The sequence below is a fragment of the Grosmannia clavigera genome (genome assembly GCF_000143105.1).
Source record: "Grosmannia clavigera kw1407 unplaced genomic scaffold GCSC_97, whole genome shotgun sequence".
Lineage (NCBI taxonomy): Eukaryota > Fungi > Ascomycota > Sordariomycetes > Ophiostomatales > Ophiostomataceae > Leptographium > Leptographium clavigerum.
In genome coordinates this window covers 799,790-822,284 of record NW_014040560.1, presented here as the reverse complement: position 1 = coordinate 822,284, position 22,495 = coordinate 799,790, and the positions used below count along the sequence as shown (strand labels likewise).

General features: G+C 57.9%; 8 protein-coding genes across 8 annotated transcripts; 5 read left to right on the top strand and 3 right to left on the bottom strand.

Moving 5' to 3' along the window:
* Window positions 1-252: 252 nt before the first annotated feature.
* Window positions 253-1,827, top strand: CMQ_4846 (threonyl-tRNA synthetase; the record flags this gene model as incomplete). Its single annotated transcript, XM_014313002.1, has 1 exon — window positions 253-1,827. One exon carries the CDS (start codon window positions 253-255, stop codon window positions 1,825-1,827), a length of 1,575 nt encoding a protein of 524 aa, XP_014168477.1.
* Window positions 1,828-1,949: 122 nt separating this feature from the next.
* Window positions 1,950-2,329, bottom strand: CMQ_4662 (helix-loop-helix DNA-binding domain containing protein; the record flags this gene model as incomplete). Its single annotated transcript, XM_014312818.1, has 2 exons — window positions 1,950-2,152; window positions 2,218-2,329. The coding sequence occupies 2 exons, from the start codon at window positions 2,327-2,329 to the stop codon at window positions 1,950-1,952; spliced, it is 315 nt and encodes a 104-aa protein (XP_014168293.1).
* Window positions 2,330-2,701: 372 nt separating this feature from the next.
* On the top strand, window positions 2,702-7,307 carry CMQ_4777 (acetylserotonin methytransferase-like protein; the record flags this gene model as incomplete). Its single annotated transcript, XM_014312933.1, has 4 exons — window positions 2,702-3,710; window positions 3,913-4,024; window positions 4,117-4,490; window positions 4,801-7,307. The coding sequence occupies 4 exons, from the start codon at window positions 2,702-2,704 to the stop codon at window positions 7,305-7,307; spliced, it is 4,002 nt and encodes a 1,333-aa protein (XP_014168408.1).
* Window positions 7,308-7,673: 366 nt separating this feature from the next.
* CMQ_4563 (u3 small nucleolar RNA-associated protein) lies at window positions 7,674-8,606 on the bottom strand (the record flags this gene model as incomplete). Its single annotated transcript, XM_014312719.1, has 2 exons — window positions 7,674-8,426; window positions 8,508-8,606. 2 exons carry the CDS (start codon window positions 8,604-8,606, stop codon window positions 7,674-7,676), a joined length of 852 nt encoding a protein of 283 aa, XP_014168194.1.
* A 1,557-nt stretch (window positions 8,607-10,163) lies between these two features.
* CMQ_4279 (uncharacterized protein) lies at window positions 10,164-11,426 on the top strand (the record flags this gene model as incomplete). Its single annotated transcript, XM_014312435.1, has 1 exon — window positions 10,164-11,426. One exon carries the CDS (start codon window positions 10,164-10,166, stop codon window positions 11,424-11,426), a length of 1,263 nt encoding a protein of 420 aa, XP_014167910.1.
* Window positions 11,427-11,609: 183 nt separating this feature from the next.
* Window positions 11,610-12,660, bottom strand: CMQ_4578 (hit finger domain protein; the record flags this gene model as incomplete). Its single annotated transcript, XM_014312734.1, has 2 exons — window positions 11,610-12,264; window positions 12,329-12,660. 2 exons carry the CDS (start codon window positions 12,658-12,660, stop codon window positions 11,610-11,612), a joined length of 987 nt encoding a protein of 328 aa, XP_014168209.1.
* Window positions 12,661-13,244: 584 nt separating this feature from the next.
* On the top strand, window positions 13,245-14,467 carry CMQ_4295 (NifU; the record flags this gene model as incomplete). Its single annotated transcript, XM_014312451.1, has 3 exons — window positions 13,245-13,604; window positions 13,648-14,244; window positions 14,312-14,467. 3 exons carry the CDS (start codon window positions 13,245-13,247, stop codon window positions 14,465-14,467), a joined length of 1,113 nt encoding a protein of 370 aa, XP_014167926.1.
* A 4,302-nt stretch (window positions 14,468-18,769) lies between these two features.
* CMQ_4560 (psp1 domain containing protein) lies at window positions 18,770-21,672 on the top strand (the record flags this gene model as incomplete). Its single annotated transcript, XM_014312716.1, has 2 exons — window positions 18,770-20,931; window positions 21,000-21,672. 2 exons carry the CDS (start codon window positions 18,770-18,772, stop codon window positions 21,670-21,672), a joined length of 2,835 nt encoding a protein of 944 aa, XP_014168191.1.
* Window positions 21,673-22,495: the final 823 nt, after the last annotated feature.

Sequence of the window (22,495 nt, the reverse complement as noted above, 5' to 3'; positions counted from 1 at the left end):
GATAAGAGAGAGGATCATTGGGACGGTGCCGCGTGACCTGGCAATCAGGCCAGTGCGTCTAGCGTGCAGGCGCCAGTCACCTGTCTGGAAGTGGGTCCCAGAAGTAGTGGTCCATTCAGCTCCGACTTCAACGGCTGTCGAAAAAACATCGACAAGAGCCGACCAGCAGCTCGCGCGCGTCCCCGTCGTCCGTTTCCTGTCGGTTTTTTTCGAGTACGAGAACTGCTCGGCCTTGCAGACAGCAGAAGCGCCATGCTTGCTTCTCGGCGTGGGGCTGCAACCTTGCGAGCGTCCGTCCCGCACCGACTCGAGTTTCCGGCTTCCTCTCGTCGGTGGTCCAGCTCTGCCGGTCGTTCACCGTCTGTCCCTCGGTCAAGCTGGTCCTGGTCACGGCCGCGCTTTGTTTCCGGTCCTGTCGCTGGTACTCTGCTCCGCCAGTACGCGGCAGGGCCGCGGCCGCCACCCAAAACGCCGCCCGACCACCGCGATCTCGGGGTGCAGCAGGAGCTCTTCACGACGTCCATCTACAGTCCTGGGTCGCCAATCTTTCTGCCCAATGGCGCGCGCGTCTTCAACCGGCTGGTGGACTTTCTGCGCAAGCAGTACGTGCGCTACGGCTTCCAGGAGGTCATCACGCCGACCATCTACAAGAAGGCCCTGTGGGCCAAGTCGGGTCACCTGGAGAACTATGCGGACGACATGTTCACGGTGACGAGCGCGTCGCTGGCGACAGGCGAGCGGCGGGGCGAAGGAGGCGCGACTCCAGGTCCCCAGGACCTGGAGGACGAGTACGGCCTCAAGCCGATGAACTGTCCGGGACACTGCCTCATCTTTGCGGCGCAGCGCCACAGCTACCGCGACCTGCCGATCCGGTACGCCGACTTCAGTCCGCTGCACCGCGACGAGCTCTCGGGCGCGCTCAGCGGGCTGACGCGCGTCCGGCGCTTTCACCAAGACGACGGTCACGTGTTCTGCCGACCGGATCAGGTCGAGGCCGAGATCCGCGCGACGCTCGACTTTGTGCGCCACACGTACGACGTCCTCGGCCTGGGGCCCTACCGGCTGGTGCTGTCGACGCGGCCGCTCGACGGCCATCTCATCGGCACGGCCGACGACTGGGACGCGGCCGAGGATGCGCTCCGCCGCGCGCTCGACCACAGCCATTCTGCCTGGACGGTCAGCCCGGGCGACGGCGCCTTTTACGGGCCCAAGATCGACGTCGTCCTGCGCGATTCGGACGGCAAGGAGCACCAGACGGCCACCGTGCAGCTCGACTTTCAGCTGCCGAAGCGCTTTGCGCTGACGTACCAGGAGGCGGTGCCCAAGACCAAAGCCGAAGTCGAAGCTGCGCGTCCGGTTCTCATCCATCGCGCCGTCCTCGGCTCGGTCGAGCGCCTCATGGCCCTCCTCATCGAACACTACGACGGCCGCTGGCCCTTCTGGCTCAACCCGCGCCAGGTCGCCGTCCTCACCGTCAACGACAGCGAGCCCGTCGTCGCTTTTGCTCGTCACGTGCAGGCCGTCCTCAACGGCACCGCCGAGACGCAGGACGTCCCGCTCGGGTCCCTCTCGGCGCCGACGCTGCTCGCCGCCGTCGACCTCGACGATAGCGCACGCACGCTGCCCCTCAAGGTGCGCGAGGCCCGGTCCAAGGGCTACGGGGCCGTCGTGGTCGTCGGACCCAAGGACGTGGCGCGCGGCACTGTCGCCGTCGACCTGTCGGGCATCCCCGTCCAGGAGCAGGCAGAACGGTCGACGAAGTCGGTCGACATGAAGCCGGAGGAATTGCTGGCGCTGTTGCTGCAAAAGGCGAGCACGTACCAATAGATGCAGAGTAGAGAAAAATAAAAATAAAAATAAAAATAAAAATAAAAATAAAGAAATAAAGAAGAGAGTATCACGACTCTGATCCATAGAAACACAAACACTCCGCCCCCTCTTCCTCTCCCTCACACCCGCAGGTAGTCCTCGACCTTGCCGCCCTTGGCCTCAACCTGCCGGATCAGCTTCTGGCGTTCATCCAGATTGGCCCGGATAAAGTCGACGGTGCGTTTCAGCACCAGCCCCTCGGATCGGCCTTGGCCCTGCAGCCCGGGCACCAGCTCAGTCAGGCGGTCAAATCCATCACGAATAGCCTGTCGACGTTTTTGTTCTGGCCGGCCGTCAGTCTTGTCGTCTTTGTGCTTCCTCTCGTTGTCGTATCTTTCTCTCTCTTACCTGACGCAATGTGGTTCTGCTTCTTCTCGTCTTCCGTCAGCCGCGGCCGGTCGTCAATGGCAGCACCATTGGCATCAAACTCTCCTTGCGATGACGCTCGCGGCGACGACATTTCTTTTTCTTCTGGTTTTCCTTTGGATTGCGGCTGTCTCGTCGCGTCCTGGTGAGAGGGCCAGCTGGCATGTGATGATGCGTCCACTAAACGGAAAAACAGCGGGGAGGGGCTCTACGAAAATGCTGGGGTCGACCCACTAAACCAGACAGGCCCTGACTACGTCGTACGTATGCGTCTGGGCATTCGGGCGGGGACTTGGTATATGTAAGCACCCCTAATTGATAGCGTCTCAGCAAGTCTCCTATTTCCTGAGCTTCCTGAGCTTCTCTTCTCACACACGTCCACACAGCCCAACCGCATCAGCTTACCGCGACCGAGCTGTCCCGCACCGACCCAGCCGTCTTGGATTTCTGACTTTCTGGACACACGATGAGCGAGAAAGAGGCCATTGCGGTGGCGGCACCGGCGGCAGCGTCTGGCTTTGCCGACGCGCCGCCCGAATACTCGGCGGTCAGCACGACGCGGCCAACCGCCCGGCCGATGTCGATGTTTGCGGGCGCGTCACCGGTGGGATCTGGTCTCGGGCCCTTGGCGGGACCGACAGCAGCACAGAGGACGTCGCCGGGGCCATCGCACGCGCGGACGCTGTCGCAGCGACGGTCGCTGCTGCCAGCACCGCCACCGATGAGCCTGCCGATCCTGCACCACCTGCGGACGCACCGGGTGATCCTGGCGTCAGCCTCGCCGCGGCGGCGGTCGCTTCTGGCGCAGATCGGGCTGGCACACCTGGAGATCTGGCCGTCGACGGCGCCCGAGGACCTGCCCAAGGCGGTGTATGGGCCGTTTGAGTACGTGGCCGCGACGGCTCGCCGCAAGTGCATGCACGTGTACCAGGAGGCGCTCGTGGCCCAGGAGGAGGCCGTGGCCGCGGGCGCGACCAAGGCGAATGCTGTGACGGCTGCTGCCCATGGCGATGTCCGCGACCCTGAGCTCGTCATCGCTGCTGACACCGTCATCGCGTCGCGCGCCGGCCAGATCGTCGAGAAGCCGCGGTCGGCCGCCGAACATGCCAAGATGCTCCGCCATCTCCGCGACACGCGCGTGCACCAGGTGCTCACGGCCGTCTGCGTGCTCAGTCCGCGGCGCGACGCCGCTCATCCCGGCTACTGCATCCAGGCCCACACCGAGGAGACCAAAGTCTGGTTTGTCAGCGAGGCCGACGGCCTCACCGACGACGTCATCGATGCGTACGTCCGCACGCGCGAGGGCGCCGACAAGGCTGGCGGCTATGCCCTCCAGGGCGTCGGCGGCCTGCTTCTCGTCGACCACATCGAGGGCAGCGTCGACAATGTCGTCGGCCTGCCCGTCCGCCGCTGTCTGCAGCTCGCCGAGGTCGCCATCTTCCAGCAGGACAAGCCGGATGACGAGGACGAGCCGAGTGAGGAGGAAGAATAGTCGACGGCCATGGAGACATCTACCCAGGTATCCCAACAAAAGAGAAAACACACCCAAGGAACCGAGAGGACACATAGATCGCGATCTTTTACACTTTGCATGTATTTTGGCCTGTTCTGCTATTTCCCTTTTGCATACAGTCCGAGGCCAGACCTAGGCCCATTGATAGACCACACATATCGAAGCGCCCGCCGGGCTGACTCGCACATGCACGGATGCTGGCAGCGCTTCGCCGGAAGCCCCGGCCGTCCTGACCGCCGTGTGCCAGACGGGCGTTGAGCCTGCATCGTTGCAGAGGTAAGATAATACATGGAAAGAACTCGTACAGCCGGCGAATTGGCATTTATTCTAGTCTGCAGGGCGGCAAGCTGGCTGGGCCGCTCTGATAGGCCCATCTCCCCAGCCTACCCCTCCTTCCTTCCCGGCGTCTACAGCGCACAGGTGATGCGGCCTGCCATTGGCCAGGCCCCTCTGCAGCCTGGACAGTCCAGCAACCCCAAAATTAGCACAGTCGCCCGCGCTCCCGCTGGAAACATCCCTGTCCGTCCAACCAGCGGTCGCCAAGGTGCGGGTGGAGACGCCGTAGTGGCCCAAGACCACCCAACCAGTGCCCCTGCTACTACTCGTCTCTTGCAGCTGTGCTGTCAAGGCCGCATATTCTCGACCCCCTGGCCGGCGCTTACGCCGTACTGCAGCTTCGAAGAGAAGAGAGAAAGAGAAGAGGAAAAGAAAAAAACTCTCATACCCGGTCAGAAGGGCAATGGTGGGAGGCTGCCCTATTCGACACCCCATCTGTCTTCCAGAAGGCGTCATTGGCCAGAAGATGCAGCCTGTGGGCTTTGGCTGTCGGCGGCAGTCTGGCGGCAGCGAGGGGAAAATATCGATGAGCAGTCCTCGTGCTGGCCGGCTCTGTCCGGTTGCTTGCTTCCTCTCTCGCATGAGAACGGCTGTCTCATAAAGTCCAGACGTCCCGTCTCCCGCCTCTCTCCCTTCTGCTGTCTGTTTCCCGATGCGTAGGTGACACTGGCAGCACGTCCACTCGCAGCAACACGCAGCATCACCTCACCGCCCAGGGCTCCCTTCCGTCTCTTCTCCGTATCTCGCCCCAGCAGCAGACATCATGTCCGCGTCGGCACCACCACCCGCCGGGGGTTTCTCCCTCTTTCCCAGCACCGGACGGCCTCCCTCGAGATCACAGCCCGTGCGAACGCAACAGCAGGCCGTCTCGCCCGCCTCTCCTGTGTCTCCCGGGTCGCTCGCAGATCAGCCCCAAGACCATAATCCGACCGTCGGCGAGGCTGTCACGGCTGAGGTGCGGATAGAGCGGCCTGCCCCGGTGGCTGACGTTCCCTGGCGCTCTGAGGCTGTCCAGTATGATACCCAGACGCTTGTCCGCAGCGGCAGCGCCCGTTCACGCAGCTCCATCGCCAAGATGCGTCTGTCCATATATGACCCTGACGCACCGCCACCGTTTGACGCTTCCCCACCGCCCCCTCTACCGGGGCCGTCGTCAGTGGCAGCTGCCGCAGGTTATGGTTGGATATTCTCACAAGAGCAGCAACAGCAACGGCAACAACAACAGCAGCAGCAGCAACAACAGCAGCAACAGCAGCAACAGCAGCAACAGCAGCAACAGCAACAGCAACAGCCGCAGGAACAACAAAGCCAGCCAGCCCTCCGTTCCATCTTCCCACAGTACAATCCCGAGCTGTCACTCGACCAGCAGGATTACTATCCCACGCAGACCAGCCCGGGTCGCATCCCTCGCGGCATCATCAGCCGGCCTCTGTACTCACCCACGCAACAGGATCACGATCAGGAGCACGAGCAGATGGACCTGGACAGCGCACACGAGCAGCACCAGCGCCAGAACCAATACCCGTATCTGTACCAGCCTCAGGGCCCACGCCAGAAGCCACATGGGCGCCATCTGACCCTGCAGACGAGCGGCCCAGCCCTGGCACCGCCGACCGTGTATTCTCCCCCACCACCAGCCGTACCAGCGCCAGCGCCAACACCAAAACCAGCACCGGCACCAGCACCAGCACCAGCACCACCAGCCGTCGCTCCGGTACGACAGGCGTTGCCGGTACCACGAATGGGCGGCGGGCGAGAGGCACCAACGCTGCCGGTAGCGTCGACGACGGAGGAGCTGCGCAGCCTTTGGAAGGTGGCCAACGGCTGGAAGGCCGGGCCCTCCGAGGGGCGGGTGTACTGTATGCACGTGACGTGCGACAAGGACGCGCCGGTGTACCGGTTGTCGTCAGCGAGCCAGCAGCCGCTGTACCGGATGCGCGTAGATCCAACGTCGATGTCGGCGTATGTGACGCTGTCGCGTCACGATCCGGCGCGGCCGTTCAAGCCGGAGAGCGGTCGGGGCCGTCGTGGCAGCAGTGGTGATGCGCTGGTGGCAGCAGCCGCAGCAGCAGCCGGAGGACTTATCGGTGGGAGTCGTCGGGGCAGCCTGGACGAGTCTGCGAGCGGTGAGGGCGTCCCGTCGGGGAGTGGCAGCGCCACCCGATCATCTGGCACTGGTCCTGGCTTGAATAGCGTGTCTGCAGCCGCTCTGGCGGCCGAGATCAAGACCAACACGCGGCACGACGCCAGCAAGCACTGGCAGGCAGCGCTGACGACCACGCTCGAGGAAGAGGCGCGTCGACACCAGCCGAGCGATGGACTCGTGGCGCTGCTGTACCCACAACAGGCGGCGCGCATGGCACTCGAGCAGCCCGGCAGCTCGGCAACAGTGGCAACGGCAGAGCGTGAATGTGCCCGGCTGGTCTGGGACGATGACTCGGCGCGCTTCTTTCTCGTGCACCCGGTCCTGGCGCTGCCGTTTTGCGTCGGCATCGAGCGCAGCGCCACGTGGAGCCGCACTGCCTACACGCTCGAGCATCTCGAGTCGCCCCAGCATCTCGCCCGCCTGACTCGTGATGGCACCGGTGCTGGCTGGCTCGAGATCGATACCGCCATCGCCAGCAAGATCGATGCCGCCTACCTCGTCGACGTCGTTGTCGCCGCCCTGCTGCTGGTCGCCCATGGCGACGACCATTTTGCCCATGTCGGCTCGTTTGCGCCGCCGCCCCCCGCTGATATCGGCATCCCCCCCGGTCGTCCGTCCTTTGGCTCGGCCACCGCTCGCGGCACCGCCGGCAGCGGCAGCAGCCTCGTCAATTTCGTCGTGAGCGGTGCTGTTGCTGCCGTCGGCCACAGGAGCTCCAGCCGGCTCAGCAACCTAGTCGGCCCCGTCGGCGGCGACAACAACGGCAGCAGCAAGAAGAGCAAGGACAAGAAGCACGGGAAGAAGCGCGGCCGCATGGAGGAGCTCGACCTCGACCTCGAGAGCCAGACCAGCATCGACCTGGCCGGCAAGACGTTTGAGCTCAGCAGCTCCGCCAGAAACAAGTCACGCCAAAAGAACAGGCGCCGGCGGGTTGACGACGACGAAAAGATGCCCGGCTGTTTCCGCCTCATCGCTGCTCTGCTCAAGTTCTGCTTTTGGTGCGTCTCCATCGCTGTGCGCGCCGTCATCGCCATCGTCAGCACGCTCTTCCGTTGCATCACGAACGAGAAGCTGTGAGATTCGGTCATTATTTTTTTGGGCAGTTTTGCTCCCTGGTTGGCCTGCTTCCTGTCACTAGGTCGGCTATGTATTATTTGTACTTTCCTGTTCTGTGCTCCTGCTCTGCGTTCCTGTTCTGCGCGCTCGTCTGCACCTGCCCTTTCTCTCATTCGCTCTTTCCCCGGACGCGGGCTCCATTGGCGTACGGCGTAAACGGAATTAATTGGGGCGTTATAGGGGCTTTCTCACACATTAGCAGTCATGAGCATGCTGGACCGTTTGGGGGTCCTTTGTCCATAGAGTTAGAATTATCTTACGTATTTCCATTTCCTTATGATCATCATGCTTTTCGCTGGTATACAATGCCCTCGCTCCGCCACCGGCTCACCGCTTCCGCTCCCGCATCTTGATCCGCTTCCCTGTCCGCGTGATCACGTCCACCGTCGCCGTCTTGGCCATGCGTGCCCGCTGCATGTCCAGCTCCTGCTCAGCTTCCGTCAGTGCTCTGAGCCGCATTCGTGCCGTTGCCAGTCGTCGTTGTAGCCGCGCTGCCATCTCGGCTTTGCGCTGTGCGTCGCTCTCTTTGGAGTCCTCGCCCTTGGTCTGGTCCTCGTCCTCCGCTTCGTCCTCCTTGTCCCCTTCATCCTCCACCATGGCCGTGTCGCGATCCGCTGCCGTCTCGGCAAAAACAATCTTGGTGCCGGTCATCTTGGCTTTTCGCTTCGCCTTCAGCATGGCCTTGGTCAGAACCTCGGCGTCCTCGTCGTCCCCGTCCTCCTCCTCGTTTTCGTTCAGCCCCCGCCCCACAAACGACCGTGCCGTCTCTGCCCGCTCCTCTAGAGCCTGCACCTCTTTGGCTACCACATTCCGCACCGTCCGGATATAGCCCGCGTCCTGCGTCTTGAGCAGCCGCACCGTGTCCATCGACAAAGTCTTTCCCTCGCGCTTTCCAAGGGTTGTGCCGTCCCAGTTCCGCGCCCGCTTCTCGTCGCTGCCGCGCATCAGCGCAGAGCTCGGGCCCTGGCGTGACAACATCTTGAACGAGAACTCATCCTCGTTACGTTCGGCCGCCTTCTCGCGAAGCCGCTGGAGTTCTGCTTTCTTTTTCGACCAATCTTTGGCACGGAGTGCGTAGTCCTTGAAGCAATCGTTAGCACTTAAGACGTTCAACAAGAGTCTCAGCTGGCACCTGGCACACAGCAGTTTCGTCATGCCTACCTTGTGCTTCTCCAGCAGGCCAAGCCGCTTCCGCTCCAGCGGCTGCGCACGCTCACGATGGGAGCGCCGCTGGACGGCGTTTCGCATGGATGACGACATTGTGGCGTCTCTCTTACTGGGTCTGAAGTTCTACAGATCCACGCTCTGTATTTGCGTTGCCCGGAGGTCGAAACAATCTGTGCTTCTAAAAATTTAAGAATGGCAGAAAAAACTTTATCTTATCGAGATTACTCCACTATGTATGTACATTCCAATCACGAGATACGCTAAAGACAGTAAGTATTAACCTTGCCAAATCCAGCACGTCCTCAGTAATGCGTCGTTTCGGTCAGTTCTTGTCTCGACGTCGTGGGGACCGCTCAAAGAGCTGCAAACAAACAAGTCGTCAGCCCCCATTCTCTCGCAACGGGTCCCTTTCGTAGGTATCATTCCATTGGTCCAGGAGTCTGGCATCGCCACCTTGTTTCCACTGACAACAAAGCCCATACGGAGTACATCATGCCTTGACGAATGCGACGTACTCCGTGCTTTGTACGGTTTCGAGTATATGAAAGCCGCGGTCCTTTCTTGACCGGTACTTCTCGTGATCTACACATAGCCCCTGAACAAAGTCCTCGAGGACTAATGCAGCTTATTGCCGGAACATGGACCTTCGCAAACCTCTGCCGACAATTTACGTGCAATGTCTTCTTCATTCTGGTCCAGCCCAACGCTAACATGCCTAATAGCCATCACGTGGCTCACCGCCCGCATGTCACTTGCCCCGCAATCCTCTCATGCTATTCAAAAAAAAACACAAAATGCCCTCACTCATACTCGTACATTAGTCCGCTTCTGTCGTCGTAGAGACTATCCCAATTTCGCTTAGGGCCGAACACAAGCTGTCGGGTGATGGACCTCTGCAAGCCCAACATCGATATGATTGCCACCATACCTCTCTATTCCGTGTCTCGTCCTGCCGGTTCGTGGCTTGCCAGTGTGTCGTATGTCGTAGACATTTGCGGCGCTGCGCTGTTCCGATCCGCTTTGGATGTACCCTCATCTTCCCACAGCATGACGATCCCCACCTCCGTCCACCAAGTAACCTTTCTGTCACGGCAAAGCTTCCGACAAACGCCGGCGGCAGTTTGCGTTTGTCTCGTGCCCCCTCTCTTGCTAATACATTTTCTAGCTTTACTACGCCCTCTGTCCCTCTCCTGTTCCGGCTTTTCTTTTCCACATTTTGGAGATTATGCACGTATGCCCTCCAGGGACTAGGCTAACCATCTTGCCGTTATCCATTCCACGCGGTGTGGGCCGCCCTTGCTAGTATGCAAAGCCGATAATGCGGATTCTGCCTCTCGATACCCTGCTCCTTCCTTGCTAGTTTGGTCTGAGCTCTGGAGCCTCTCATGCATTTATACATAATACTCACTTCCGGTCGCCAGAAGGAACTTATTTTTGTTCTCCTTCCATATATATATATATATTCCTCCAACACCAAACCCGGTTGCTCGGCGGCATTGGCCTTATGGGGAAAGGAGCCTCTCTCGTCCGTCTGTTGTCCGCTCAACCACATTTCCACTCCACATGTCTATTGTCTCCCCCATCCCTCGGCTCTATCCTCCGATTACCTGCATTCAAGGCATGCGCTGCAGTATGAACACAACAGCCACCATGGAAACGTTGCCACATTGGCAACAATTGAAGCCGCCTTCACAGAAGACAGTACCCGTCCAGCCTGGTCCCCGGAGGTCGAGAGCACAGAGGAGACGCAGCCAGCCCGTGGATCCCATTGAGCTGTCGCGTCGTCTTCATGTCGTCTTTGTCCAGCAACAGAGGACAGAGGCGCTCGCCGCAGCTGGCGCCATGAATTCGGACAATCTTGTCAGCATCAGGACGATCACTGACACCTTCGACCGATTGCCGTCAACAGAAACGGCACAAATCGAGCTGGTCGCCAAGATGCGAATTTTGCACATGTCACAGTTGAGCGCTCCTGAGCCCATCTCATCCCAGCCATCTGTAGCTCGCCACATATGCGAGCCTTCTTCTTCCAAATCTGCGGTCGCTGCTAACACAGATCCGGCCCCCCTTGGCCTCTCACAGCCGTACGTGCCCCAACAAGCAGCTCAGCAGTTTGTTACAACAACGACAGTCTCTGGCCCATGGCGATCTACCTCATTGCACCGGCAGCGAAGCCATACCGTACCGCATCGAGAGAACAACACGGTGTCATCAGTACCAGCATTGTCTGGTAAAGATGCTTTCTCCGAAGAATCAGATCCCCAGGGCCAGCTTCCATTCGCCACCCAGCACGCTTTTAAAGATTCTCTCATTTTCCCCAAGGGCAGCGATAAGGGCAACAAGCACAATAGGAAAGTCTTGGAATGGGTCAACAGCACGACAGCCGTGTCTCCAGAGATGAGTAAGATCAACAGCAGAGACCAGAAAGGACCCTCAATCATGTCGCCAGAACAGGAGTCTTCAAATCGAGCAAAGACAGAAGGTGACATGGAGCAAAAGATCGATTGGTCGATCGTACCAATGCCTGTGGATCCGCAGATTGCGAACGAGCACCGTGTTGATTGGACCCAGCGAGACGCGGCTGCGTCGCAGCCACATTATCAGCAGCCACAAGAGGCCGAACCCGCGAGCGTGCGACAAAGCAAGTCGATATGGTCGATTAGACACCGCCTGGAAAACTATTCCAAGGAGAGGCATCAAACGAATCCAGCTCTTGGAGAAGGCTTCAAGATCTCCACAGGCGCGCCACCTGCACAGCAGTCGAGCTCAGTGCTACCGCCATCTTCGTTTTCGACTTCGTCCAGGGTCAAGACCTCTCCAAAGTCCCTGAAGTCTCCGAAGAGTGCAATATTTTCCCTGTTCAAGCATTCGAATCAGCAAGAGCAGGGGGAGAGACGGGCGGAATATATCTAAAGGTGGAGGGGGATGTAATAAATAATGAAGTGTTCGAGATCTGCATGACATACCTCGCATTGTGTCTTTTTCCGTCCATAGTGTGGAAGTTCCAAAGCTCCCAGAAATTAGTACCAGACGTATGGCCGAGGCCAAAATGAATTAATTTAATCAAGGGTGGCATAAGCTTTCTTTCTTTTCTTTTCAATGGTCTCCGTCGGTTTCTAAGAGTCGTTTGATGAGAGAAACGTCTCCTTGAAAGACTTCCTTTTGCACCAATGCGGTAGCAGCATCGCTGGCCGTAAGGTTATTTACCGCCGCCGCAGCTGCCGCGTTCTTGTCGTCCTCTCCTCTGGCCAGCAGGTACGTCACCAGCTCGCAGTATTCGCGGACGCTGTCACCGTCCTCCCCGGGGTCAATACGGGCCCGTCGCAGCGCCTTCTGACCCTGCCGTAGGCCAAGCTCTGTCGTCCATGGCTGGTCGAGCCGGGGAGCTGGGCCTGCTTGGCTGCCGCCGCGGCCGCCGCCACCACGACCACCACCGCGGTAGCCGCCACGGCCCCGGCCCCGCGAGGATGCCTCCCAAGAAGGCCCCTGCTGCTCGTTTTGGTTCTGTCGTAATGCCGGCGGCAACGTGGCCTCGTAGATGGCCCGCAGGCGGGCTTGAAGGTGGGGATATTTGGAGAACAGATGTTTCAGCTCCACTGAATCGTCGAGCACGCTAAAGGGGTGACGCCTGGTCTGAGGTGCTGTCGGTGTGGGGAAAATGGCAGCAGTCGTAGCGGTACGAGCGGTGACGATGTCGTCGTTCTCTGGCGGGTGGCTGTCGCGGTGAGTGCGGGAACAGGCAACGGAGCAGCTGTTTCGAGGTCAGCAAGCAGGGCGGAGCAGGAGCCAGGCCCAGAGCAGGACACTACACGTACTAGGCCAGCGAGCAACGGGGACACTTGTACTTGGCCGCCTCGTTGTGGCACACACCACAGAGCGTGCGGCGCTTGGTGGCCGGCACTTCGGAAGACTCTGTAGCTGTTTCGGACGAGACCTCGCCCTTGTCGTCTTCGTTCTGGGGCGCTTGGTGCTTCCCGTTGGGCAGTGCAGCGTCGCCGGTTTCGTCCACTCCGGCTTGCTCTGGCGAGGGCACCTTGTCGAGGGAGGCGGTCATGATGCTGTTCTGGGAGGGTATGTGGAAGAGCAGTGGAGAGACGAAGAAAGAAGCTTCTGGTCCGGTCTCTTGCTCGTGGAACTGTCGAGTCATTTGTTGTGTTCTGTTTATAAGGGAAAAGGACGATAAGAAGACGAAAATAAAAGACTAAGAAATATTGCTGACATAGCTAGATATAACTACAGATCTCAGTCTTATCAAACCCTATCTATTGGATGACTCAGAGATGACGCCCAAACGGAGCTTGCTTGCACTACTCCGTATAGAGTAGGGACAGTATCTTACCAGGTAGAAGGGCGTTTGCAGCAGTAAATGAAAGTGCTACCGGGTAATGTAATATCATGCGTTTCTCACACGAAGCGTGTAATGTTTTCGTAACACAAGCCGCTTGCCGCCTAGTAATTCAAGCTGAGAAAAGTTGTATTTGTAGTTTTTCTAGAACTGATCCACCCCAGCTCTGCTATTTGCCAGCAGACATGCACTATCGCCTTCGTGCTCTTTTTTCCTCCCCTATGACGACGAGTCTAATTTTGTCCCGACCCCGCCATTGGCCAGCTCGGGCTCTGGCCGCCAATCACATCACCCGTAAACGCAGTTCCCGGCCCAGTGTTTTGTCAGCAGTGCCGAGTGGCGGTAATTCTCGGCCATAGCATATTACTAAAGCATTGATACCGCAGATGCAATTCCGGCTTTTCTTGCCATCGACATTGCACAAATACGGTCTCTCGCCCGACAGCAATCATGGCCAAGACCGGTCTCACACGAATAACGGCAGCCTCGGCTGCTGCCACAGCCATGGCGACGTTCATGCCTCGTCGGCCAACATTTTGTCGACAGGTGCCTCGAGTGACCTCTGCGACTCTGTCGACGGCCTCGCCGAACAGGACGATGCGGCCGCCGTGTCTGCGTCGTTACCACGCATCCGCCCCCGCATCGCACTCCTACTCCTCCTACTCCTCCCCGTCCGCGTCGCCGAGACGGCCGCATATGCTCAGCTCGGCCTCAGCCTTGGCCTCAGCCTCTTCCTCTCAGCCTTGGTGGGCTCTCGGGGGCCGCGGCCGTCGCACCATCTTCATCCAGACCGAGAGCACGCCGAACGCGGACGCAATCAAGTTTCTGCCGAATCACCAGGTGCTACCGGAGGGGATTGCCTCGCCGTTCATCGAATACCTCAGCCCGCGGGCCACGATCGCGCCGCCGTACCCGTCGCCGCTGGCGGCACAGCTGATGAACGTCGATGGCGTCACGGCCGTGTTCTACGGCAGCGACTTTATCACGGTGACCAAGGCGACCGACGCCAATTGGGCGCATATTCGGCCTGAGGTGTTTGCGCTCATCACCGAGGCCATCACGTCGGGCCAGGCGATCGTGCGGCCGTCAGCGACAGGCAGCGCCGGGGCCGAGGGCGTCGACGGGACGCACGGCGAGGGTGCCGAGGCAGAAGCAGTGCACGAGGACTCGCTACAATACAACGAGAACGACAGCGAGGTCGTCGGCATGATCAAGGAGCTGCTGGAGACGCGGATCCGACCGGCCATCCAGGAGGACGGCGGCGACATTGAGTTTCGCGGCTTCGAGGACGGCGAGGTGCTGCTTAAGCTACGGGGCGCATGCCGGACGTGCGACTCCAGCACGGTGACGCTGAAAAACGGCATTGAGAGCATGCTGATGCACTATGTACGTCCTTTTTTTTTTTTTTAAAAAAACCCAACCATTTTTCTACTCACCGCGCTAACACATACAGATCGAAGAAGTCAAGGTCGTGAGGCAGGTGCTGGACCAGGAGGAAGAGGTGTCGCTGGCCGAGTTTGCCAAGTTCGAGGAGAAGCTGCGGCTGCAAAAGGGCTCGGTGCCGCCGTCGACGACAGGAAAGGACACTCTAGACACGGTCCCGGGTTAGACAGGCCGGTTAAACAAGTCGCACAGCATCAGAATGTGTACTGCGTGGGGTTTCGAGTATAGAATCAATCGCTTCGGTTCTCCCATCGAGGGCATCTTGCAGTGATACAGAGACAACAGTATTCAGCTCTCCTAGCAACGTAATTTCCAAATCATACCGCTAGGCTACACATACAGTCTATGTGAAAAATCGATGTCTGGCATCCAGCTTGATTCACTTGCACGTGTCTTCTCTTTCTGCTTCTTTTTTAGTGTCCCACCCTAATTTGTAGTTCGTCCGGCAAGAATCAATATCTCGGCCGGTCTACCGTATTTCTCTTATGTCTCGGATAGACAGAGACGCCCTGACCTTATTGGATGAGCAGACATACACAGTACGGGGTATTACTCATGGGCTGCAATGCCTACTCCGTACGAAGTACAAGACGCACATCTACGCATCTTGAAATTACCGCCATGAAACGAGTACACCCGATTGCCCGGTGAGACAAGCGCTCTTCGTCCTAGCATGACGGATGTCCTCAGAAACTTCGCCCAGTAGCAACGGAATGTGTGACAAAACTGATACTCCCTCTGGAAGGAGAGAAGAGCGAAGCCTTGGCAAAATTGAGATATGCTTCGCCGCCCGCTCGCCCATGGCGGTCAGTGTTAGCGACGGTGTGGTAGCAAGGAAAAAGCAAATGCAATTGATGCGCCAATCAAGACATGCGATTGGCACCCTCCCAGATGTATGGGCGTGGGTCGGTACGAGTTAGCTGTACTAATGATTTGTCCACAAAACGAGGCTTGGTAAGATTGCAAGGCAGCAACCTAAGGGAGGGGGGAGGGCACGTAACTAGCTCCCTCATCTGTCAGAGCCTGACGGTCTCATTGGTTTTGATGCTTCGCAAGCTTCCTATCTACTTTTTTGGTGCATCGTCTATTGTTGGGTTCTTGTCACTGTCGGATTGCCCATTGTCTGTCATCCCTACGCCATGGTATTTAGTGGCTCGGGTGCCAACAGCAATGGCGGCAATCTCGCGCGATGAGACAGCTCTGGTGACAGAAACCGTTCGCTGCGAGCTCGTCGGCCTTTGTTTTACCCCTCTTTTCGGACGTTGCTCGAGGCCTTCTACATGGTAGGTGCTGTTGCAAGTGGCGTTGGGACCATGCGTTCGTTGCACACGGCGAGTCCAGTGTCTACAGCGTCCAACACGAAGGGATCGGCGGGAGAGGGGGGTGAGTTAAGGAGGGGAAGAAGAAAGGAGGGTTGCATTTTCCCTGTCGAATGGACAGTAGCACAAGCACTTCCATGGAAGCTGGACTCTGAGACCTGGGGAAGAATTCAACAACAAGCGGTCCAGGAGACCGAAAAAGAAGGAAAGAGGAATGCAGGGTCTTTGATAAAACCTGCACGGGCAATGCGAGTTCGATACGGACGGAGCAGAGCAAAAGGACGACCTGCCTTTGGCAATCGCGGGAAGACGAGCGGAAATCGTAGTGGGTGGGGTGTCTTTTCCCCAGATTCGCAATGGCCGAGATGAGGTGCGAAATGGACACTGACCACACGTCGTAGTAGCGATCCCTCCCCTCCTCACCAAGTCAGGTGGCGGCAGAGGGGATGTGGAGTGCCCATGCCGGCTAGCCGTGCAGCAGCACATCACGCGGCCTGTTCTTCTCTGTGCCCGCGTGGGGCAGCTGGCCATTGGTCGATGGGGGAGGCGAACTTGGCACAGCAATGCACGATCCTGTGGTGTGCTGATTGATATGCGTCGTCGTCGTGAGCGGGCAGCGAGAGTGCTCTGAATAATGCTGGTATTGATATGCAGAGATCACGACGCCCGAAGCTGTTCTTGGACCTGCACGGCGAGAAGCGTACGAGTACATGGTACGAGCGTGTACTCTGTATCTTACTTGTACCGCCATGTATTCTATCTATTACACGGGTGCTGCAGGTGCTGTCTCCGCTGTGGCCCAAGCTCTGCGAAATGGCTCGTGAATTGGAAATGTTGTGCATCTTGCAAGGCGCACAAGGACGTGACCATGCGATGGACCTCCACCAACGCCCCCTCCCTTTTGCCTTCCTGGTCTGGCGACAATGTCATGATTTTCGTCTTGTGGCTTTCTCCTTCAGTCCCCGGCTCCTCTTCTCCCCTCGTCCTCCTCTCTTCTTTTCCACCCTCTTCTCTACTTTCCGCCCTCTTTCCCTTCCACTGTGCTCACAACACGCCACATATATCAATTGCTCGCTCTGAACCATATCTTACAACATCCCTGGCACGCATGTAAGATGCACAGTAACATGCTGTCCAAAGCCGCCGTGGTCTGGCCTGCTTGTCTGTGAGGAAATAGCGCTCCTTCTCCGCACTCAGCGCGTGAAAGCCGCACTAAACCGCCTAGCGACATGCCAATCCTGGAGAAGGGAAAAGGGGGGGAGGGGCGCTAAACATGCTCGCAGGTATGCGCCCACCCCTCTCTGTGTCGTAAGACACTGGCAAGACTTCCCTCGTATCTCATTACTCGTATCTTACTCGTACAAGTCCTTCCCCCCTCCCCTACACGCCCCCTCCCAAATCAAACCTGCACTTACGGAGTACGTCGTAGGCTCACCGTCCACCGTTCGCCCCCGCTTTCCCGCTGCAACCTACTGTGTGTTTTTTTGGTTTTTTTTTCCTTTCCTTTCTGGCTGTAGGTTCTCGAAGGGCACTAGCCAGCAAAAATTAATATTACCGCCCTAAAAGGATCGAACGGCAGGCCTAGCACCGACTACGTGCTGCAGGAAGAGCCGAAAAGAATACAGCGAAAAAAGCACCACTGCGGAGTACGATGTAGCAACAAAGATACAGAGTACGGAGTACATCCAGCAGTTCATTACTTGCACAGCAGCGCCAACTTCCGCGCTCTCTCCATCCCAAAGCTTGCGCCCTCACACGCTCCTGCGCTCCTCTTGGCTCGTGCCCCCTTTCTTACCCCCTCCCTCTTCTCCTTCCATATCTGATCAGACCAGTCTTGCTTTCTTCCATTCTCCTTTTCTCTCTCTCCAATTTCCGTCTTCGTCCACTGGATTTTCGCTTCGTCGTTACCCTTCTTCCCATCCACTCTCCTTCCTACCGCGCGCACGATCTAGCTTTAGGGCGGCCTTAATGGTGTACTGCGCATAATTCCATGTCGCACTTTGGACCTTCTAGCAGACCCGGAAAATAAAAAGGAAACATCGGCGGCTCTCCTCGCCCGCTGGCACGCCTGAACCACTGTTTTCACCCTTCCCTTCGCCTCTTTTATCCATATCCCTATTTTGTCTCTGCTCCCTCGCCGTCTCCGCCTTCTCTCCTCCGGCTTCGCGCCCGCACCGCTACATTAACCGCGTGTCCCCGTATTAATCACTCGCCTTCTGGACGATCTCATCTGCAATCTCGCCTGCATCGCGTCTACCGCCTTCATTGCGCCACAGGCAGACCTACGGAAGACACTGCGGCCCGTCGTATTCGCCGGCGCCCGTCTTACAGCACCGCGATTCGACCGAACCAGCATAGCTTCTTCTCCGATTACCAGCTTGCCGTTGCCGGCTGCTTCTTTCTTCTGCAACGGGACCACCCTCCGTCCATTGCTTCTATAGTATAGACTCTGTTTTCGTTAGTACATCCCCCCACCCCTTTTCTGCCTGCCCACTTGCCTCTCCTTTGTCCATCGTGCACTCCGAGTTCTCCACTTATGTGAGCCCATATGCTTCTTCCTCAACACAGCTACCTTCCCAATTGCTTGCGGAGTTCCCCAGCTGCTCAAAACATCCGATGTCTTCTTTGCTCTTTTTCCTGTATTGGTCCCCTTTGGGGTTTCCTTTGGGGGTTTCACCGCCAATTGTTCACCCAGTGATTTCATGACCTGATCGGACACAATGCTATTCTCCCACCTATTGTCCCCCCGCTCAAAAGGCCGGCCATGGGATGCGTCACGAGGCTAACCAATTGCATACAGGCCGCCTCAGGTCGCCACCGATCGATTAATTTCTTTTCCTGCCTTACTCTTTCTCTCTTCGCTCTGCTCTCACCCGCATCGCTTACGGGATACAACTCCTGCTACCCCTGCTCTCCCTGTCCAGCATTCTTACTACAGCCGTCCACGCTCTCGAGCAACGAGTTGCTATCCAAGGAAATAAGGCCGGGATCATCGTACGACAGCACTTTCGCCAATCGCGCCAGCCTAACCCACTGCGCCCTCAGCCTTCGGCCATATATCCTCCCGCCTGGATTGATTTGGATGCGGCGGCAACGACCATTTTCCACCCTAGGTCTCAGTCCCAGATTCCAGAAGGATCACGCGGACAATGAGTGCCAGCATTAAACCCGGTCCACCAACCAAACTTGGCCAAGGTGGCCTCCCCACCGCGCCCAGCAATCAAGCCATCCTGCTGGACAAGTTGAACCGACGGTCGACGCCTGACTCTGAAGCTCTGGCCAGCTCAGATGACGAGGGTGAAACACATCGCACAGAACCCCTCTTTCCAGTCCCCTCCAACCAGCCGCCCAGACCGGCAGTCAGACGTGCCTCGTGGCTGAACGACACCAGTCAAGCCAGCGTGCGCCCACGGAACGAATCGTTTGCAAGCGCCTCCATGTCGCCCACCACGCCGCACCCCATCACGCCGTCTACGGACGCCGGCGCTGTTGCTGCCGCCTGGAACGCACACCCCACCGCGCCCGCGAACGTGCTCAACCGCGCACACACCTCATCGGCTTCCTTTGCGTGGGGCACCGGCATCTGGAATACTGATATGAAGGATCCGCTGTCTAGGTTGTCCGAGGTGCTTCCCTCTCCCACGTCCGTCATGCCGCCCGGATCTGGTGGCAGCTCTTCTTTCTTCAGTTCGGACACCATGCCCACGCAGACCTCTCCGGTGCCGAGAGGGCACGGTGTCGGGACCACGTCGCAAATCCCTTTTGCCATCCCCCTGCACCCGACTCCGAAGACATACCGATCACAGTCGTACTCGGTCGGCCAGCTCGATGCCGAGACCGCCATGGCGGCCGCAGCCGCCCAGCCTTTGGCCATCCCACCCGCCTCCTTGGCTAACTCTCGGGTACGACCGATGACACATGCGGGCCTTCACCACCGACCGTCGCGGCCTAGCATGCTCAGTGAGATGTCGAGCGAGGGAGGAATGCTCGGCAAGGTCAAGGAGGTCGATGACGATGACGACGAAAGCACAAACGACTCTTCACAAGGCAGCCAGCAGCTGTCGGCCGAGGCTAAGACGATCGAGATGCTGGCTCGCGAGAATGCCATCCTGCGCCAGCAAGCGAACCAGCAGTACCACAACGCTCGCATCCGGCCCCGCGCGTCTACTGCTGCTGCCTATGGCATCGGGAATGGATACGGTTTCCAGGAGCCGGTACCAGAAGAATCCGACTATGCTGTCGACGAGCTGGACGAAGCCTTGGACGGTGAGATTGCTGCCGCTACCAAGAGGGCGGCCATGCGGAGGATGAGCGAGTACGGCGCCACTGGGCCATTCCGGTCGCCTTTTGCCCTCGAAAACCGGAAGCTGGAGAACGTGAAAAAGGCGTTTTGGCAAAGCTCTCCTGGCTTCCCTGACAACTCCCCCAGCCGCCGGCACTCTTTTGCCGATATTCCGACGAGACAGGCATCCATCAGCTCCATCAGCGAGGTCGTCCTCGCCCACGAGGCGAGCGCGCAGGAGGCGCAGAACGTCGGCCCCGACTTCGGCTCGTCCTTTACTGACGCCCATCTGTTCCCTTCAAATCAGTCAGCCGCCCAGTCACTATATACGGGCGGACCAGGCGCCACGTTGATGGGTGCTCAGCAAGCCGCTCTCCAGCATCAGCAGCCTTCGCCACTGAGTGCCGCATATGGCGCGAGCTCCTATCCGTCTCCGTACGGCCTGCATGCGCCAGCATTCTCTGTCCGTCCGACGTCACCGCAGCGAGGCATGTACGCAATGACACAGCCAAATCGCTCGACACCGCTTCACATCGTCCTGTTCAAGTGTGCCCGGGCCGATGTGTTCTACATCCAGGAAGGCACGGGACTCACAGTCAAGCCTGGTGATCTTGTGATCGTGGAGGCGGATCGTGGCACAGACCTGGGAACAGTCGCAGTGGATAGTGTCGATTGGGTTGAAGCCCGGCGTATGAAGGAGCACTATGCCGAGGAGCAGTACAAGTGGCTCATGATGTACTCGCAGAATGCAGCTGCTGCGCAGGACGGTGTTGGTGCTGGTCTCATGGCCTCGGCAACGGGACTTCAGGGGAGTGCTGTTGGAGGTATGGGCCCTCCGGGCCAACACCACATGCAAGAGCCGAATGCCGGCGAGCTCAAGCCGAAGCTGATCAAACGCCTTGCTCAAAACCACGAGATCCACGCCTTGCGCGATAAGGAGGGTAACGAGGCCAAGGCGAAGCGTGTCTGCATGCAGAAAGTGAAGGAGCATGGCCTCAACATGGAGATCCTCGACGCGGAATTTCAGATGTGAGTCGTTCGACATATCCCCAACTGGACACAGTACAACGCAGCTTGCTAACCCTTACGCTTGATAGGGACTGGAAGAAGCTCACCTTTTACTACTTTGCCGATGCGTACATCAACTTCAACTCGCTTGTCACCGACCTGTTCAAGATCTACAAGACGCGAATTTGGATGTCTGCTATCAACCCGGCCTCCTTTGCGAGCCAGCCGCTCGGTCTGCAGGCCCCCAGTGGCATTGGACCGGGGGCTGTCGGCGTGAGACGGAGCTCGACGTCTAACCGCCAACAGGTACAACATGGGGAACACCAACAGCAGCTCCAAGCACAACAGCAGCAGCAGCAGCAGCAGCAGCAGCAATCGGTGTCTCCATATCCCACCTCCAACCTTGGTGGACGCGGATATCCTGGAACTATCAGCCCGCAGCCTCCTCTGACAGCGTCTGCAGCCAATGCCACCGTCGGTGTGATCGGAAGCTATCCATCCCCATTGCAGTATAACCCCTATGCTACCTTTGGGAGCATTCCACGTGTGCCCGTTATTGGCTACGGCCAGGGCGGCATACCGACCGGTGCAGACGGCTACTCGATCGCCTACGCTTCTGCAGCCGACTACCAGACGATGCGCGGTGGTCGTTTCCCTGCCAATCAAACCGAAGCTGCCCAGCATGGACAGGGTCTATCGCCAATTGGTGTTTCCGGAGACTGGGCCGGATCCTTTCAAGGCCTCTCTCTCAACAGCCGTTAAAAGAGAGCCGAACACGCCTATCTCGAACGAAGGCGCGACATCATCCCTGGCATCTGATATGATGCAGCACCGCTTCCCCTTTCCTACTGGTAAAAAAGTACTCTTTAGATGGCAATCCTATGTGTTGACGCTGGTCGTGGCGTTGGCTTGCATTTTTTCCGCTTGACATTTTCAAAAAGGTTTGAAGTTACTTTGATGAGATCCGGTGGTTCCATTTTCCTTGCTACATTTATGTCTCTGCCATTTCCGCCACCAATTATTCCTTATATCATGACACGGAGGAGATATGAAGTTTAAACTCTCAACTGAATTCCCCCAATAGATAAGAGACTGCCCTGTTTGCGTTGTTTCCTTGTTTCCTTGTTTCCTTAATCTCGGCGCGGACACCATGTACTCTGATATATACATACACGTTTCCCTTCTACTGCTTTTCGCCCCTGTTATGTGTGCCTGGTGGCTTAAGACTTCATATCTCTCCACATCTTTATATGTCTACATTTCTTCGTTATTTCCTTTGTTCGTTTGGGTATGTACGGCAGGAATTCACGTGTACGAATGTGATACAAAAAAGAAGAAGAAAAAGCCGGTTGTTACAACTCTCGCAACGTCGTGTATATGGCGGCTCATAACGTCGCCGTCTTCTTTTTCGTTGTCACTTCTTACACTCTTTCATGTCATAGTCGTCGTGTCCGATGGGTTCGACACGGTTGTTTATTTGGAATTGTCGACCGGTAGATCAGAAAAGAGGGAATAAGAAAACGGATGGTTACTAAAGGGTACCGAGTTGCGGGCTGAGACGCGAAAAATGAATTAGTGCTTTGAT